We start from the raw sequence: 17,461 nt of genomic DNA, 5'->3' as shown, positions 1-17,461 counted from the left end.
TCCCTTCACTTATAAGTAACGGGGAAAAGACACCTACAATATATTTTGTGGTATTTAACTCGCTCTTTCCTCTGTTTTGTCTTCCCAAAAATTTTAATGTAAAATCCGTTTGCAGTGCACCTGAACCGACTCTTATGATTCATCAGATTTTTTTGCAGTATATTACCTGTGACAGGAAAGTGTTAGTGGACATGTAGACACTCTTGATCAAGGGGAAAACAGGGAGATCAAACTCCAGTTCAAGAGATGAAACCCGAAGAGCCTCCTTTATTTGACTGGATAAATACAGCATGGCTCCAGAGGTTCCACTCTGTCAAAACAAACAAGTCCCACACATTGTTATTCCTGCTACGTCAGATAAAATGATAACACACCTCTCAACACATCAGAGTAAATCCAGACTGGACTGTAGTTTGTAACCCATTCAACCTATCCTTTGCCTACACAGAGTCTACAAGACTCTGGAGAAAAACTCCAGCTCAAATTAAGAACCAGAGAAAGTTGCTCAGAGCCAGAGAACCGGTGTGTCCCACCTGCAGCTTCTCCAGAGTTAGCAGAGGGTAAAGGGCAGAGCTTCGTTTCCACAGCCACAGAAGTTCGTCATTAAGGGCCATCTCTGCAGCAGGGCACTGGCCAGTGTAATTGGCTAACACCGTCTGGGCAGAGTCACCGTTGTAGCAGCTGGGGAAAGTGGAGAAGCCCCATAATGCTTTGGGTCGTAATCTTTTGACCTCCCGTAGAGTCTCTGTCATTACTGACTGGGCTGCTGCCTCGAAGTCCACCTGCACCACACATTAAACAGATGACATCACCTCACAACACGAAATGACACATTATCACTGCAGCAACTCTCGGGGTTTGTTTACTAGAAATAAGGATCATTAATGTGAATGTTTTTCCTTCCTGTTGGGGTGAGTTAGAGTCCCATCCACATTTCCCATTTCCTTGGCTTTAAAGCTTAATTTTAAAGCCCCCCTTTACCAACATTTACAAGACTGAAGAAAAAGGTGTATCATCATGAATGTGTGATTACATCATCCTGCCACTTCACAGAGATGTACAGACTGCTATAGTCACAGACTTGTCCTGTTTACATAAACATACACAGCGTACACATCGTACTGTTTGATCAAGTCTATATTCTGGTTGTTTGTTGTTCATAGTGTTTCATTGCTTCCTTTACTGTTGCCATAAAGTCCACAATGAGACAACACAAAGACACAAACTCTCTCCACTCTCTACATCACACCTTTTCATTCTCTCTCACTTCGTGTGAACCATGAACTTGTTGTTTGCATATTTATGAAGCCTTTCATTTCTAACTTGATGAAGTACGTGGACACGAAGGACATCCAAGGACATTTCTGTCTCTCTGTGATGTAAATTTAATGCCACTGTGTTATTTACTGTGAAATTCCGTCAAAGGAACACCCGAGATGTACCCCAACTCCTGGGTGATTTTTATTTTTTATCATAGCTTTACCAGCGTCACTCCCTGACAGTATCTGTCCTTGTGTTCATCCTGACTCTTGACTCACTTTCATTTTTACCTTATCTTTTATTTTTTTCCTATATGACTACCATCATGTTGCTACTGTAAGCCTATATGTTGATGTGTAAGTCATCATGGACAATTAGATATTTGCACTTCCATCAGATCATTTCTCCAATACCCAGTATCCTATGATGTCCCCTGATCTGGTGTATTGATAAAGCAGGACCCCCACCATACAGTTTATAATGCGTTTATAATGTGTCTCCTGACCTTTTTTGAGCCACATATTCATCATACACACACACACACACACACACACATATATATATATATGTATATATATATATATACTGGCAGGAATAGAAGATTTTTAGTTAGAATTTTTTCGTTTTCAAAGCTATCTGCTGCCACCTAGCAGAAGAGTATTTAATTGTTCTGCCTTTCATGCTTTGCTGAGCAACGAAATATTATATGCAATAAAAAACAAAATTAATTAAGTGAAGTTGGATGATTTTCCACGGCACAGCTAATGTTTCTCACGGCACATTAGTGTGCCACGGCACAGTGGTTGGGAATCACTGATATAATGAATGGAGTCGTCTTTGATGTCAGACTGCTCTGATCTTTGTTGATCTCACACCGGTGGAGTTGACGGACTGCACCTTGGAGGCACTGAATATGTGGCTCCGCTGGGACTCGAACCCAGGACCTTCTGCTTGTACCACAGATGTGTAAAGAGGAACTACAAAGAATGAGGTCCCGCTGAGATTTCTGCTGTCAGCCTTGTTATTTTTACATTCAATACAAAGCTATTTATATGATAATGTTCTTTTGTTTACAGTTAAAAAAAAAGTTTAAATAATCAAAATGATATCAGAAATATTACGTACTAAGAGGTGATGATGACTGTTAAGACATCTTCTCACCTGTGACCACTTCTCCACCTCCTCTGGACTCCACTTGGGAAAGAAAGTCTTCATCAGTTCCCTGGATGCTTCCAGATACATAGTCTTCCTTTCTGTGTTTCTGGTCCATTGAGGGACCCACTCTGTCCAGTGCAACACCCCCAACCCAAGATACCTTGGTGCAGGTAACGCTAGCTCCAAGTCCTGCTGGCTCTTCTGGAGGTGGCTGTCCAGTTTGGTGTGTTGTGGTAGCCCCCCGTTGACTGGAGTGTCCTTATCGACAAGATATGGATATTTTCCCAGCGTGTTTTCATAGAAGACCTCAACACGTCCTTTCCTCTCCATCCCAAAAGATCTGGGATCTGGACGATTGGGGCAGGAGGAATCAGGAACTCCCCAAAATATGATGAAAGGCTGCCCAGACAGTAACGGGGGGCCGGCTGGCCGCGGCGGAGCAGCTACACAGATGTCAGGGAAGGCTGAGAGCAGGTAGATGAAGATGGCCACTAAGAGTGAAGGCTGCACTTGTGGGCGATCTAACGACACCTTTGCAGCTGACACACAACTCCAGAGTGTGTGTGGTGTCCACTGTGGTTCTGGTCTTGGGTCTGGAGGGGACCTAGTTTTGCTCCTCGCCATTGGAACATCCACCTCTCAGGCACTACCTTTTCAGGCCAATCATGTATCTGTGAGAGAGAGGATGTTGATCAGTCTAGTTGGTGGAGAGGTCATAGTTCAGATTTGAACTCTGCTAGTGCTGGTGCCTCATATACTGTATTAGCTTGATTTGTATCCTAGCAACACCACTGACCTGGTTATTTGCACTCTTACAGTATTACACACATGAAGAATCTCTCATGGACCTGTTTTGGAATGTTTTTGTTTTTTTCAAATGAGTTTTCCCATTTTCCAGTTTTCCCCACTGTGGTTTGACAGTTCTCGTTGTTTTTCAGTAACTAAAACCAACAGTTTGTTCTTTGAAAAATGATGATAACGCACTGGTTAAATACAAAGAAAATAAATGATGTGGAATATTTTCAGAGCTGAACAATTTGTTCATGTTTTTACTCTTTTATGTGTCAAATAAGAGACATGCATTATCTCAGACACACGTGATGTTGAAACCTGGAGAAATCAATATTTTATAGACGTCAGGGTGCAGAACAGAGGAGTTCTGAGAAGAGATAAATCCATAGATAATATCAAATTCCACAAAGACCAAGAGACATAAAAGTACTTTTACTCATTAGCTGTAAACATATAAAATACTGTATGCATCATGAATTCAATATTGCAAGTCCTTGACATATTTTTCTTTTATTTCTGGCCCTTTGTGTCAAGTACATTTTGAAAAATATCAAATTACACAGAGTCTACTTCATTTATCAATAATTGAAAGCAAGTGGGAGCAGGAAGTTTGAGGATGAGCACCGCATTTCTAACTTTCTTTTTCACTGACGCAGTGTCTCCTGTTGAAGCCTAAGTAAAACTTAAATGCTGTGATAAAAGTTTCAAGACAGATCAAGAGCAGTTTGTCACGACAAAATAATAAAAGACCGAATGTCTTTTCATGCATCTCTTTGATGCATCAGAAAATGTGTGAAAACATCATCCCCTCTATCTTCATGATAAATCTGAGAAAATCCCAGCCCAGGACTTTACAGTGTGAGATGTGCTGTGTCTCTGCTGCATTACCTCCCCTTAATGAGGATCCATTTAGTACAGAAATCAGGTATAGTTTTTTATTTTTAGAAGAAGAGGCTGTTTTTGTTTGTTTTTTTTAAAGAAAATCTACATCAAATTACACAATGTTATTTTCTTAAAACCCTAATGATGAGACCTTTGTGCTGTTGTTTTAAAGCTAACTGTCTTTCAGGAATGACAGATAATAATCTAATGATATTTAAAAACAATGTAAGAATATTAAATAATTACGTAAAAGATAATGAAAAAAGATTAAAGCAAAAACTAATTAAATGCTGATAAAAGGTTATCAAAATGTGTCTGATTAGAGTTAGACAAAAAACAATCTGATTTAATATTATTATAGTATTAATATTATTATTCAACTATTTGACAAAATCACCTGGAAATGAGACATAGTAATGAGACATAAATGTCCCAGTTTGAAAAGCCATGTTAATATTCATTGTGCTTCTTTCAAGGTCCATTCATTGTGTTTTAAGATAATTTAAAAAAACGTCATCATAAGTGAAAAAATCTATTGATAACCAATGCAGTAAATAGTTACAATGGAGAATCTGTTGATTAGAGACTGTTTACTTTGTACTGTGGTACATCCCAAAGTCATGTCCTGTATTATCTCTCTTCAGTTGTTTGTTTTCCACCGACCAGAGCCGAGACCCAACTGTTGGGTCCGCGTTGACCTTTTTCAGCCATTTGCTATAATCCAGCTTTTCCTATGTACCAATCCCACACCTGTTTGTAGTAGTGAAAGGTAAAACAGTATAATCTGGTCAGACTAAGCCTGTGGTCTGTGTTTACTCCTCCGTCTGGACACAGACTGATCCTGACCCCGACACCTACGCAGCAGAAGAACAAAACCCACGGCTTAACAACACAGTCACAACTAAAAGAAAAACAAAATAAACTATAACAACAACAGCCTTATGTCTCTGAGCCTCTGACTTCAGCTGAGACAGGTCTGCAAATCCAACTTCACTATCTACAGTGATTTCATTCTCCTTTGGAATTGTTTATCTGATCTCCTTTAATTACCACCACACTGTGGGGGGGATACAAAGCAATAAGTCTGTCTATTTAAAACTGCTTGGATCCTAGTACAGATAGTACCATCCTAGTACTGATCGTACCATCCTAGTACTGATAGTACCATCCTAGTACTGATCGTACAATCCCAGTACTGACAGATAATAGTATGTTGTTTTTCTACTGGAGGAGAAAATAAAAGCCTATTATTTATATTGGAACCACAGTTGTGTTTCTATATGCTGAGGTTTATCAGAGGTTTACTCCTCCACACGCTGCTGCTGCTGCTGCTGCTGCTGCTGCTGCTGCTGCTGCTGCTGATGTTTAAGTACAAAACAAAGATAAATATTCAGGGATGCAGTTTTTTGTTATTTACTAATATTTGGCTTTTGGGCTTTTATTCAAAGCAGAATTATTTCTTTCATAGTCGTCTCCTTCCCATCAACTGACACTTTTCCATTGAGCGTGTTGTTTACTTGGTAATTGCTGGGAGAGACAGACTCTGGTTGTGTTATCTTTGTTAATGTGTCCAGTTAGTCAAATGAACTCAGCAGTGGTTGGAATATTCTGTTAAAATAATGGACTTTCCTTTGTTATTATTACATTTTTATTCATTTTTCATATGTTTATATTTTTCCTCACTTAACTGGTTTTATTGTTGTGTTTCTGTCCAGCTTTGACTGCTGTGGCAGAGGCAGCATCGAACGTGTGAAAACCATTATCTTTAATAACTTATTCGCCTGATGAGTGATATTTGGTGCTAATTGCTAATTGTTTTTCGATCTGTAGGCAGCAAAGATTGTAATTAAATTTTTATCAGGGCTGACAATGTCAGATATTGATCGTGTCACGGTTTCATATTTTTCTCTTGTCCTGTTTTGCTCTCATAAAATGAGCTGTGACTTCTCCTGGCCTCCAGTGATGGAGACCAGATTGCTTCTGCTGACCCTGTGACTCGTGTCTCCTCAGTAGCAGGAAGATGCTTTCAATCAATTCATTTGTCCTTTATGTAAAGAAAATAATTTTCATACCACACAGTGTCGGTTCAGTGTTGGCCTAGACAGTTAACATCAGTCAAACTAATATGAAAAAAAAACTTGTTATACATTTTATTTCTGTATACATATACTATCTATCTACTATATACATACTGTCTATCTATTTATCTATCCATTCATGTATCTATCAACTCATATATAAATATATATTCATATATATATAGTCATTCAATTTAAACTATTTAAAAATTGTAAAATATTATAAATGTTCACATTATAGCCCCACCATGTTATTCTGTATATTTTATAAATATATAGCGTTTCTTATTAACTTTAATGTAGTTTCAGGCCAAACCTCATATGTTTATTTATTCACTTTAATCTAAATTCTTTGACTTTAGTGGCACGTTACATCATTGAATTATGAATTAAGCACGTCAGCAAACTACTGCTGTGACTGTTACCATGTTAGTGGAACTCACCCAGGCCAGAGTTCCTCCTGTACTGACTCCACATGGTCCTGGTCTGAGCCTCTGCTGCTGACATTAAGATACTTTATTCCACTCCTGTTTCCTCACTGGAGTCTGTTTCACTGCACAGAAGTTCTATTTTTCCACAGTCAAAGACCAGAATCTGAGTACAACGGCCGCTCTCTTTGTTTCACAGTAAGGTGCACGTCCACCAGGTGGAGTTATTAGCCGAAGCATATCGATGGAGAACAGCTGTTGAATAGCGCTGCTAGCTACCGCCGCTTTTTCTAAAGAGCAATGGAGACGTGTCAACATCTATAATTGCCACCAACACTCTTCTTTTTCTTCTCCTTCTTCTCCTCCTTCTCCTTCTCCTCCTCCTTCTTCTTCTTCTTCTTCTTCTCCTTCTTCTCCTTCTTCTTCTTCTCCTTCTTCTTCTTCTTCTTCTTCTGCTTCTGCTTCTTCTTCTTCTTCTTCTTCTTCTTCTGTTGTCTAATTCTTTATTCTTCTTCTTTGTGGAGAAATCAAGTAATCCGTATCAGCTTTGTGAGGGCTTGAATAAGCTGTGCATGTGTGCATGCAGCAAAAGGACACTTGATACCCGGAAGCTAAGGAATGGAGTGATAGAAAAAGAGAGAGAGAGAGAGAGAGAGAGAGAGAGAGAGGGAGGGAGGAAGGAAGGAGATGAAGTGACAGGAATAGATGAAGGAGTTAAAAAGAGATGACCAAAAAAAGTCAGGCGATAAGGAGGGAGGAGAAAAGAGAAGGAAACGACACAAAAAGGTAGAAATGGAAACCAGAGGAGGAGTCGTTGAAGAACCTGTTCATAGGATGTAAATGCGGGTGGGCAGGTGTGCGTGGGTGTGTGTTAGTGTGTGTGTGTCACCAACAAGCTACGCTAAGCTTCCTTTACTAAGAGACGGTAAGCAGGGTCAGAGTAGGCTCCGCCAGCTCACATGACCAAAAACACTGACCGTAATCCCATAATCCCCTGCTCTACTGCTGCCTCGTTTGGCTAAACAAACATCCAAGCTCCGAGAGATCACACCTGACTTCCTTCCTCTCCTCCTCCTCATGCCACCCCTTCTCTGCTGCTCTCCTCGTTTCTGTTCTTCTTTAATCATCTGTAAAATGTTATCATCTTCAACCTCCCTCCTCTTCCTCCCCCTTCTTCTATCGCTCTACTCCCCCTCCCCCCAGCACCTCCTCTTTACCTCCCAAATCCCTCTCTTCCTGCCATAATCTCTTTTCTCCCACAGGTGACTGCTGTTTTTAATTCTGACCTTTCTGTCAAGCCTTCAGCAGTCACAGCAACATGGTTTGGGTTGATATGACATCTTAGATCAGTGGGTGGAGGCGGGGGCGCCGTCCTGGTAGAAGGTCAGGTTTGATTCCGGCTGTGTGCTGATGTGTTCACGGACCAGACACTTAACCCCTGTTTTTTTTGCCACAGGCTGTGGTCCCAGAGATAAATGGAGAGGGCTGACTGAAGGGCACGAGGAACAAAATCACTTTACAGAACTAATTATTAAGAACTGAATTCAAAACAAAGAAATGTTAATGCCACAGTCCTGGGCACATCATCTTTATAATCTGAATGTGACAAAAACAACCTGTCTACTGTAGAAGAATTTTATATATATATATATATATATATATATATATTCACCATATCAGAACTTGAAGGAAACTTGGGAACTAATCTTATTGATGCTCACACAGCAGAGGACGGATTTACTCACATTATAAAGTGTCAAAAATGAAATGAAAGTTATTCAAATGAATCCAAACAGAACCATATAGAACAGAACAAAACAGCACCAGGGAAAATACCGTATATACTATACACAGGCCGTCCTCGGTTTACGACCTCTTCGACTTACAGCGTTTCACGGTTACGTCGTCAACACCCACTTCATACGAATTCATTAAGAAAGTCTTTTTTCAGACTCAGACCAAATTGTAAAGTATAATAAAGAAGTCGACAACACACTCTCCATGTCGTCATGGCTGTTCACTGCACTGGTTGTGTTTTCCTACATATTCTGTGTGATATGTAATAATACATAATTTTATGTACGTTCAAACTTATGGTGGGAAATCTGAGTTTCACCACCGCTACAAACCAAATCCCAACATTAGGCAAGTCAGTGCTCCATTGTGTTTCAGTTTCATCTTTACTGTTTCTATGTGAAACATTATTAAAAACTGTTGAAAGACTAAAGGCCAAAATGAATGTTATTGAAGGATCTGCACAAATCCCTGCCTTAAATTTCACCCCCAAAACTGTGCTTTGAAGAACCAGGGAACATACCAGGGTTAGGGTCAGATCTGAAGGAACGTAAGAGAATCTCCAAAAAAGGAAGACTGTGAAACTTCCAAGAGTCTTCTGAAATGTGTGAGAATAGAGTCTGCCTCCCAGAATAGAACAGATCAGAATAGAATGTCATTTTATTCAGGTATGGATGATACAGTTTTACACAGGGGTCATGAGCATTTAAAACAACAATGACAATGACAATGACTCAACATATAAGGTTCAGGATATAAAATGGATGTTTATTTCATATGAGTAAATATATCTTTAATGTTTTCATCGTAGGTCGATCACTTTACCCTGGCACCTCCTTCCTGTGCCAAAAAAGTGTGGACATCCCTGATTTAACACACAGTTATGAACCAACACATTTTATAGTTTATAGTCTTTACTGGTTTTCAACTCTTGTTTTGACTAACTATTCTAATCAAAGAGATTTTATATGATCAGGATCATTAACACTGTTCTCATCTGTTTGTTCATCAGCAGAGGTGACCCTGAGGGGTGGGGCTGGGGGATGTTGGTGAGGGGGTTCTGCTGTGTTGAAATTTTAATTCAACTTTAAAATATGAAATGAATTTAAATTATATTTTTTTTAAAAAAGGCAAGTTAAAGCGAACCTGTTAAATGTGTCGTCTCCTGCGGATGTGACTCAGACACTGCAGCACGGCGAGCAGCTGAAGTGAGAGCCACTGTGTCCCAGATCAGTCCATCACTCACCACCTCACAAAGCAGTTTACACCAACACTGAAACACATGCAATGTTTCACGGATTTTAACCACAGCAGTAATACAACAAAATCCTCTAAATGAAGTACTAGTTAAATCAATATGAAGTACTACATGACCGAAGCAGTATTTTTAACTGTTTTTGTCTTGTCAGTCACACAGTGGAGACAGCAGGGATGTTAATGTAGGATCCTGAATAACTAATGGAACACATTCAGCACATACTGTACTGTATGTGTGTTGGTGATTTGTTATACACCTGAGGAAAATATGGAAAAACGCTGCTCCATTATGTCTGGCTCCTCTGCAACAAAATACATATTTATATCTCTGTGTACCTCACTTATTTTTTGTATTATATTTTCACCCTTTTTTTCCAAGTGTTTTCCTGTTATTTATCCAGGCTCTGTATCCATCGTCTCTCGTCTGTCTTCTCAAAGTTATCTGTCATTTCTTAGCATAGAGCCGTCACTGCTCACAGTGACCAATAATCTGGTCAAAGAATCACACCTGTGCTCTCGTCTTGTTTCCTTTTTTAGGTTTATAAATGCTGCTCTTTTCTATGGAACTTGAGTTTTGAGATTTTCTTTTCAGCTTTGTAAATATGTGTGGTTGCATTATTTAAATGTTAATATGACTAAAAAAAATAATGACAGTAAGGGAACAGGCTGCGCAGTATTTTTTTCATATCAATTGTATAACTAATTGGCCATATTTCTATTCAAAATATTTAGTCTAATTTGATCAAAATCAACCGATTAAGTATCCGCTTTATTCTTAATTACTTTCTTGTTTTACTTTAAAAGGAACAGTTTTATTATTTACCCTAATTAAATAAATCAATTTAGTAGAAATTAAACTGTATTCACTCTAAATACTAACAAATGAATAATACTGAGAATTAAAAATATATATAAATACAGTAGAAAATGAAGATAAATAAAAAATAAACTTTCTACAGTTAACACAGCCAGCTATACAGCAAATGGGCAGAGCTTCTACAAGAAAAGTGCATTTGAATTGAAAAGACAGTTTTCCAGTAAACAGACATGAACTGTGTACGTGTGTTTTATTAATTTACTCCTATTACACTGGGACAATGACTGACAAGTTGTGTTGTTGCTGGTTTGGCACGTTTGCGATTTATTTAAATGATACCAGCTTGATCGTGGTAATTCAAATGTTAAGGTCATATTTAGTTGATAAAAAACAAGTTGTACTCTTTCAGTGCACAATTTCGATGACAATTATTTGATGCCATTGACATGATCACAAATCACAAAACTCTCTTGTGACCTGTCTCTCCTTTTTAAGTATTTGCTGGAATTGTTTGCAATTTCTGCTTGAATTCACACATGACAGTCCAGCGCTCGGTCCCTGAGTGTTACTGCTAAACTCTCCATACACACTGGTGGGTGGTATTCATCTGCATTCCACAGAGTAGCTAATGCTCTTGGATCTTTTTTTTTTTTGTTTTTTTACCAGCCTTGTGTTTTATTCCCGCTGAGGCCTTGTGCACTAAAAATACATGCATGGCACCACGGGGAGCTCAGGATAAAAGCATCCACCACATGCCAAGTGGCAGACTACACATGAACTCTGCATGTCTTCACGTCAGCGCTGCTGTACAGGCCGTGCGCCTGCATGTTGTTTCTGCTTCTTTATGCATTATGCTGTTGCTCCTCTGCATGCTCCCATGTTTTTTATATGTAGCCCCGTGTGTGTCTGCTGCATATGTATGACCGTGCTGCTGCTGCTGCTGCTCTGTGTGCAGGTGTGTTCTCTTTTACTGGATTATACTGCATAAAAAACAAGGGTAAATGCGTTTTTTTTTTTTTACATACAACCTGCTGCAGGTTCACTGTTACAGACATTCATTTGTGGAAGGTGCACAGTCTGGTCTTAAGGTCATATACATTATGCATCTGTGTGTTTTCATGCCTGGCTCTGTTTCTGCTGCCTGTGTTAGCCGTTGCCTTTTGTGTTGTACCTTTGTCTGCTGTGATGAACCCTTCAGCTTTTTAATGAAACATGGTCTGTGTGCAGGTGCTTTGGTCATAAAGAATGTTCTGTGTACAGAGGTGTTCATTAGCATGGAACAGCCTATTTTAGAAAAGTAGAGCAGTGACCATACCAATATTATTCAAGTTTGGGGGGAGCAGTGGGCTCTTGCTTTTATGGATGGCTCAGTTGGCCAGTTTAGTCGACTGAGATCTTTTTCCTACCATCAGTGGCCATGGAAGGATATGACGATGGGTCCCTGTGTAACACACTTGATACCCACTATAAGAAATGTCCGAAACATTATAATAAATTCATATTTTAACCGCACGCCACCCCCCATATAGCACCACTGCCACTAACTAAAATGCAGCTCCAGACAATGACAGAGCCTCTGTGCTTTACCGACATTTGGAAACATTTTTTTTCCTTGTTCTAGCCCAACACAGGAAGTGAATCCAAGCTAAAGTTTTGAACTGACCTAAACTAAGTGTTTTTCCTTTACTGTTCAGCTCAGTTTCTATGCACCTTTAAATATTTTAGTATTATTTTTCTGTGTCCTTGTTGTTGCAACCCCTTAATTTGAAGCATTAATGGAAAGCAATCAGCAGATTGGCTGGTTCCCATTCTTCTGCCAGAAACTCATACAAACACATTGGCAAAGAAATGTATCATTTTAATCAAATGTTTATTATATTATTGTATAACCCACTGAAGTGCTTGCTCAGTGTGTGATCTCTAATTTGATTTCCTATAATAATGTGAAACATGTTTTACTCCTTACTTTGTCTCAATGCATATTGACTCCATATGCATTACTCCATTTTTCCTCATCAAATGTTTTTTCTGGGAGGCGTAATTTAAAATTTAATATAAAAAACTGTGAAGTCCATTGAGGTCAAATGTGATTTGTGAATTTGGCCTCCACTAAAAACAGTAAACTCAACCAACAAAACAACAGTCTCTTAAAGAGTACCGTACAACAGAACAGGGTCGGCTCAAGACCTATGTTAAACACTATCCTTGTTGTGTTTGCGTGAGATAGTGCTTTGCCCTTTTAAAGGTGGAGCAGACGGAGCATACGGACGACACGGATTATACAAAGGTCAACAAGAATACCCTCAGGTTAAACACACCATCAAAGACCTGCACACACGCTAGCTCCAAAGTCCGATTATATGTTTCCAATACCCTGAGGTCATCTGATCTGTTCTGGTCAGGTTTCCATGGAAACACCTCATCCAGGGGACAAGGAGGAGGAGGAGGAGGATGATGATGATGATAGCAATAATGAAAGCAACATTTTTATTGTAATTTAAACAATACTGAATATTAGGTCCAACATTTCAAAGAATGGTGCACAGCTCCTGTTTTTATGCAAGAGTGGATTTGTTGGGAAACTGAGATTTCAGTGGATTGTTTCTGCAACAAGATTACTGAAGAGACAACCAGACAACTAGATTACAGTATCACTTGTGTTTTACTGTTTTACTCAGGTTTGTTATCTTGAAACCACTTTCTGTTGAGGAACTTGTTAGCTGTTGTTTTGAACTGCAGCACTACGTACTAAAACTAGCTGCTTGGCACAACAAAATACTGTTTATAAGTAAATACGTTGTGTCTGGTTGTAAAGAAAGAAAGATAATGAACCAAACGACTAAAAATGCTCAAATAGCTTTATAGGAACCGTTGTATAATAATCTTTAAAAAAAGCTTCATTTAATTTCTAGTGATGGATTTATCTCAGTCATTGACTGTATACATAGAACATGGTGCTGATTTATATGAATTTGAATCATATTTAGTGGAAAACTTCATTTTCCCAGGAGACATGCAGTTGTTTCACCAGACTTTGTGCTAAAGTGTGTCGTTTATATTTTTGCGCTGGTGATTTTCATCATAAAAAGTCTTCTTGTACCCACTGACACCCGATGCCCCTGATCTCTGTGATTTGATGAGCAATGATTGTGGTGACTGGAATTCAGCTGTCAGTACTGCTTTGTCTTTGTTCAAAACCACACTCTGACGTGTTCTTTCTTAAATACTTTTTCCTTCTTTTTTTGGACCTGTAGACAGTAATAAAACATTTTTTAAAGACATGCAGTTCTGCCATTAAGGAATGAGCTACTAATACAACAGTTATCATAACCATAACTGTAAATATCTAACAGTAAACTTTAGCCGCCATAAAAGCCACAAACACACACACCAGGGTCTGGCCTTGAGATAAAGTCATAAATATAGTGACACAAAATTAGGACAATGTATATGTAGAAACAGAGACAACCATGACATACCATATCTCACCGCTGGATTTGAAGGAAATGCTTCTTCTATGTCTGTTTAGCCAAACATGCTGCAGGTGATTGGATCAGCTTTAAAGCTACAGTCAAACACCATGTTTTTTTTTCTCCCCGTGTCGAGCATCTGGTGATCAGCGATTGATGACTTCACTGATGTGAACAATATATCACTCATGTGAAGTGTTAATTAGACATGTGAGAAGTGGCAGCGAGCGTTTCCTGCACCGACGACGGTCATTAATCAAAATACAGAGATGAATGTTCAGCGAACTGTAACCGACGCTGACACGGGCTGCAAATGAACACAGAGAGCTTCTCCTCACGCCGCTGTCTCCCCGCTGTATCTCCTGCACCAGGTACCAAATGTTATGTGATCATTGCATCTCTGATCATTAATCACAGTTCTGCTTAATTCAATGCCAAAAAAGGTGGAAAAGAATCCATCATGGAACCCTTCCATGTCTTTAGCTGAGAGAATTGTACACGGATTTCTGACAGATTTTGGTGCAAAACTTGAAAAATGAGGAATAAGGATTGTGTAAATCATGTGTATCATGCCGCGGCATCGAGGATCAGATTTGAAAATACAAGACGTGGCACAAACACTTTGACGTAAAGATGTTTAATCACTGCGACTGCATACTGTAACGGTTTTCTTTACCATTTTCCTGGGTACACAGGGCACAGACGGAGATGTCCCCGTGACACTAGGAGCTTCAGTTAGAGATCCTTTAAGTAGAGTGGATCTAAGTCAGGCCCCACAGAGAAAAGCCAAGACTCCTTCTTAGAATTCAGGGAGGTTTTAAATGGAACCATCTTGCATGTGTTCCTCGTGTGTGTGTGTGTGTGTGTGTGTCACTGTAGCACTGTATGATTGACTGATGGCTGGTTGCTCCAGATACGTCAACTTGGCAGGAGAAGACAGGAATAAGAATGCAGTTTTGGTGCATTTTGTACACGCAACATCTGGCATATTTTATGACCATTTCTGTAACTACAGCCAATGAACAGAACCATTAAATATAGCATTGCTCTGCTAATTTAAAATGCATGGTGAAGAACATATTTGCAATATTTTCCAAGCATGTAAGGTGAACTCTGACGTCATATTCCTTATCTTTATAAAGGTTCTGTGTCAAGGCTAGAAAAGTAGAATTTGAAGGTTCCAATGTAGGAAGGTAGGATTTGTCAAAGTCTTAATGGGGACACATTACACTACAGTTGCAAAAAATAAATGAGGCTCCGCAATGTGGTCGGTGAGCGGTCAGTTTCTGTGCCTTTACCTTTAAATGGTACCAGCCAATGAATGCCCTGGCCACCTGGGGATGATGTCATGGAACCAAGGAAACGGCTGAGAAATGGCTTCATGACTTGCGTTGTGTTTTTTTTACTGCTTCTGACTATTGTTCAGTGACTGTTTGTATTTTTCGCTGCCACCTTTCACTTTTCTTTTTGCTGCTTATCCCGTTGATCAGGTGGTAGCGCTGTGCGAGCCTGTAGTGTTGTATTACAGCCTGAACTGCCCAGAGCTCCGCAGGAGGGCAAAAGTAGACAGACAGAGTCACAAAGATGTGTACGGTACCAAAACCCCATCAAGGAGAATTTGTAAGAAGATGCCCTCTTTATGATCCAGAAGTGGAATCCAGTCTGTTAAGACCACGAGGGGTGTCACTCTGCCATCTTTAGTCTAAACATTAACCTGGTTGATGGCTGTATATTTTTTACATTGTTTACTCTGTGCTTTACCCTTTAAACCAAACCAGTCTGTAGTGTCAGACCACAGCACAGCTAACACAGACTGTTGAACATGTCAAAACATAGTTTATTCATTGTTACAAGAACACACTGCATATATTTATCCTGGGGTGAGTGGGAAAAGAAATGCAAGAAACCAGTGTTTACCTGTCGAACATTGTTAGTAGAGTCCATACCGGTCTTGGTACGTTATAAAGACATTTGAGAACTTCAGTAAAGATTCTGAAGTCCACTATCTTCTATTTAAATTTTTTGTAATCACCTGGCTGTCAGCGGATTCGACGGTGAGGATCGCAGCTGTGTTCTCATTTGTCACTCCTGACAGTGGAGTCGGCTTAGACATCCACACAACCAGTAAATAAAAGTCCCAGGTTTCTCTTCTGTCATGATTTGCTGTGTAAACCGCTCAGAACTGAGCAGAGTGTTCACCAAGTGCACAAAAGGCTCCTGCAGATGGCAGATTTCTTCTTTAAAACACTAATTAAAAAAGTCACTTCAATCCCTGGGTCCAGAAAAGACACTATTCAGCTGTAGCTGTGAGCTGAGAACGCTATTGAGGCTAAAGTCAATGTTAAATAATCATTCTCACCTCCTCCATGCACTGACGGCGTCTCGTCAATGCACCTTCCTTTTCCATTTGATCCCTCCACAGTGCAGAACTGAACACTGCAGGAAGTCGTCCCCGTCGGCCTCTTTCAGGCTTTTTGATGCGTTTAGTTATTGTTTTGAATGTGGCATTATTTTCCGACTCATCTAAGTTTCCTTTTCAGTCGTCTGCGTTGGCAGCTTGAGCTTGGAGTGATAACTGTAACACATTCCCTTTCTCAGATAGAATATAATAAATAAACAACTTTACTTGGTCTTTAGTTATGTCTTAAAGTATTTACGTAAATTCCTTCTCTTCGCATTCTGGGGAATGTCTTTCATACCACGTTACAACCTCCTTATTTGCCAAGTATACGGAAAAAATCAAATTCTTTTGCACTTTGAACTTCAAAGCTTCAATGATTCAAACTGGTTTCTGATTACTTTTGGTTAAAAGTGTGATGTTTGCTCTGATTTAAAAAAAAAGTCAAATTTTGAGCTTTGATGAAACATACATTGGTCAAACACACTTCAACTCTTGACAAAAATATAACAGTAATACTGCTTTTTATGACTTCAGAGGTGTGTCTGAACATAGTTTAGTTACAAAAAGTGGACGCTCCTTGAATTTATATCTGTCTCACTAGCTACTGTCTGTGACCTTAGAGCCAATACCTGTATCTGTACTAAATTATATGTAGATCATTGACATGAGCTCATGAAAGAAAATGCATCGTCTTTGTTGACCAGAGATTCATCCTCATTTCCAGAACATGGTGTTAAGAACGCAGAAAGACAGCTCCCCCTGATGGTCAGAGAAAGAGAGAGGGAAAGACAGTGATCAGCAATGCAGGGGGAGAGGGAATAACAGAGTGGATATGCACACACACACACACACACACACACACACACACCTCGGAGTGTGGTATTACAGTTTGGCTGACAGTGCTGCTCTGAGCTTAAAGATTTGCAGTGTCAAAGCAACTCTATTGTACTCGTTAGTGTGACAGTATCCCGCAGGAATGTGAAGCTAACTGGTCTTTTTTTTTCACACAATAGATATGATCAAGTTCAGCTGGGACACCAGCCACAGAGTTTAAAGCTGGTATAAAGGAATAAAAGAAACTCAAAAGTAGAGGGAAAAAAATATCACAGGGACACACATTCAGCTTC

The 17,461-nt window shown here is 39.5% G+C and overlaps 1 protein-coding gene across 1 annotated transcript in view; it reads right to left on the bottom strand.

Moving 5' to 3' along the window:
* Positions 1-6,687, bottom strand: part of LOC103385031 (hyaluronidase-2) — a 10,682-nt gene extending 3,995 nt beyond the window's left edge. Inside the window, exons 1-4 of the mRNA XM_017035694.2 lie at positions 6,611-6,687; positions 2,422-3,086; positions 534-782; positions 167-310 (exon numbers count right to left, since the gene is read on the bottom strand). Of these exons, the coding sequence (XP_016891183.1) occupies positions 167-310; positions 534-782; positions 2,422-3,039 (1,011 nt within the window). The 5' untranslated portion in view covers positions 3,040-3,086; positions 6,611-6,687. The remainder of the gene's footprint in view (positions 1-166; positions 311-533; positions 783-2,421; positions 3,087-6,610) is intronic.
* Positions 6,688-17,461: the final 10,774 nt, after the last annotated feature.

This window comes from Cynoglossus semilaevis, chromosome 10 (assembly GCF_000523025.1).
Source record: "Cynoglossus semilaevis isolate Cse_v1.0 chromosome 10, Cse_v1.0, whole genome shotgun sequence".
Classification (NCBI taxonomy): Eukaryota; Metazoa; Chordata; class Actinopteri; order Pleuronectiformes; family Cynoglossidae; genus Cynoglossus; species Cynoglossus semilaevis.
The sequence above is the reverse complement of the archived record's forward strand: the minus strand, read 5'-3'. Positions and strand labels throughout refer to the sequence as shown.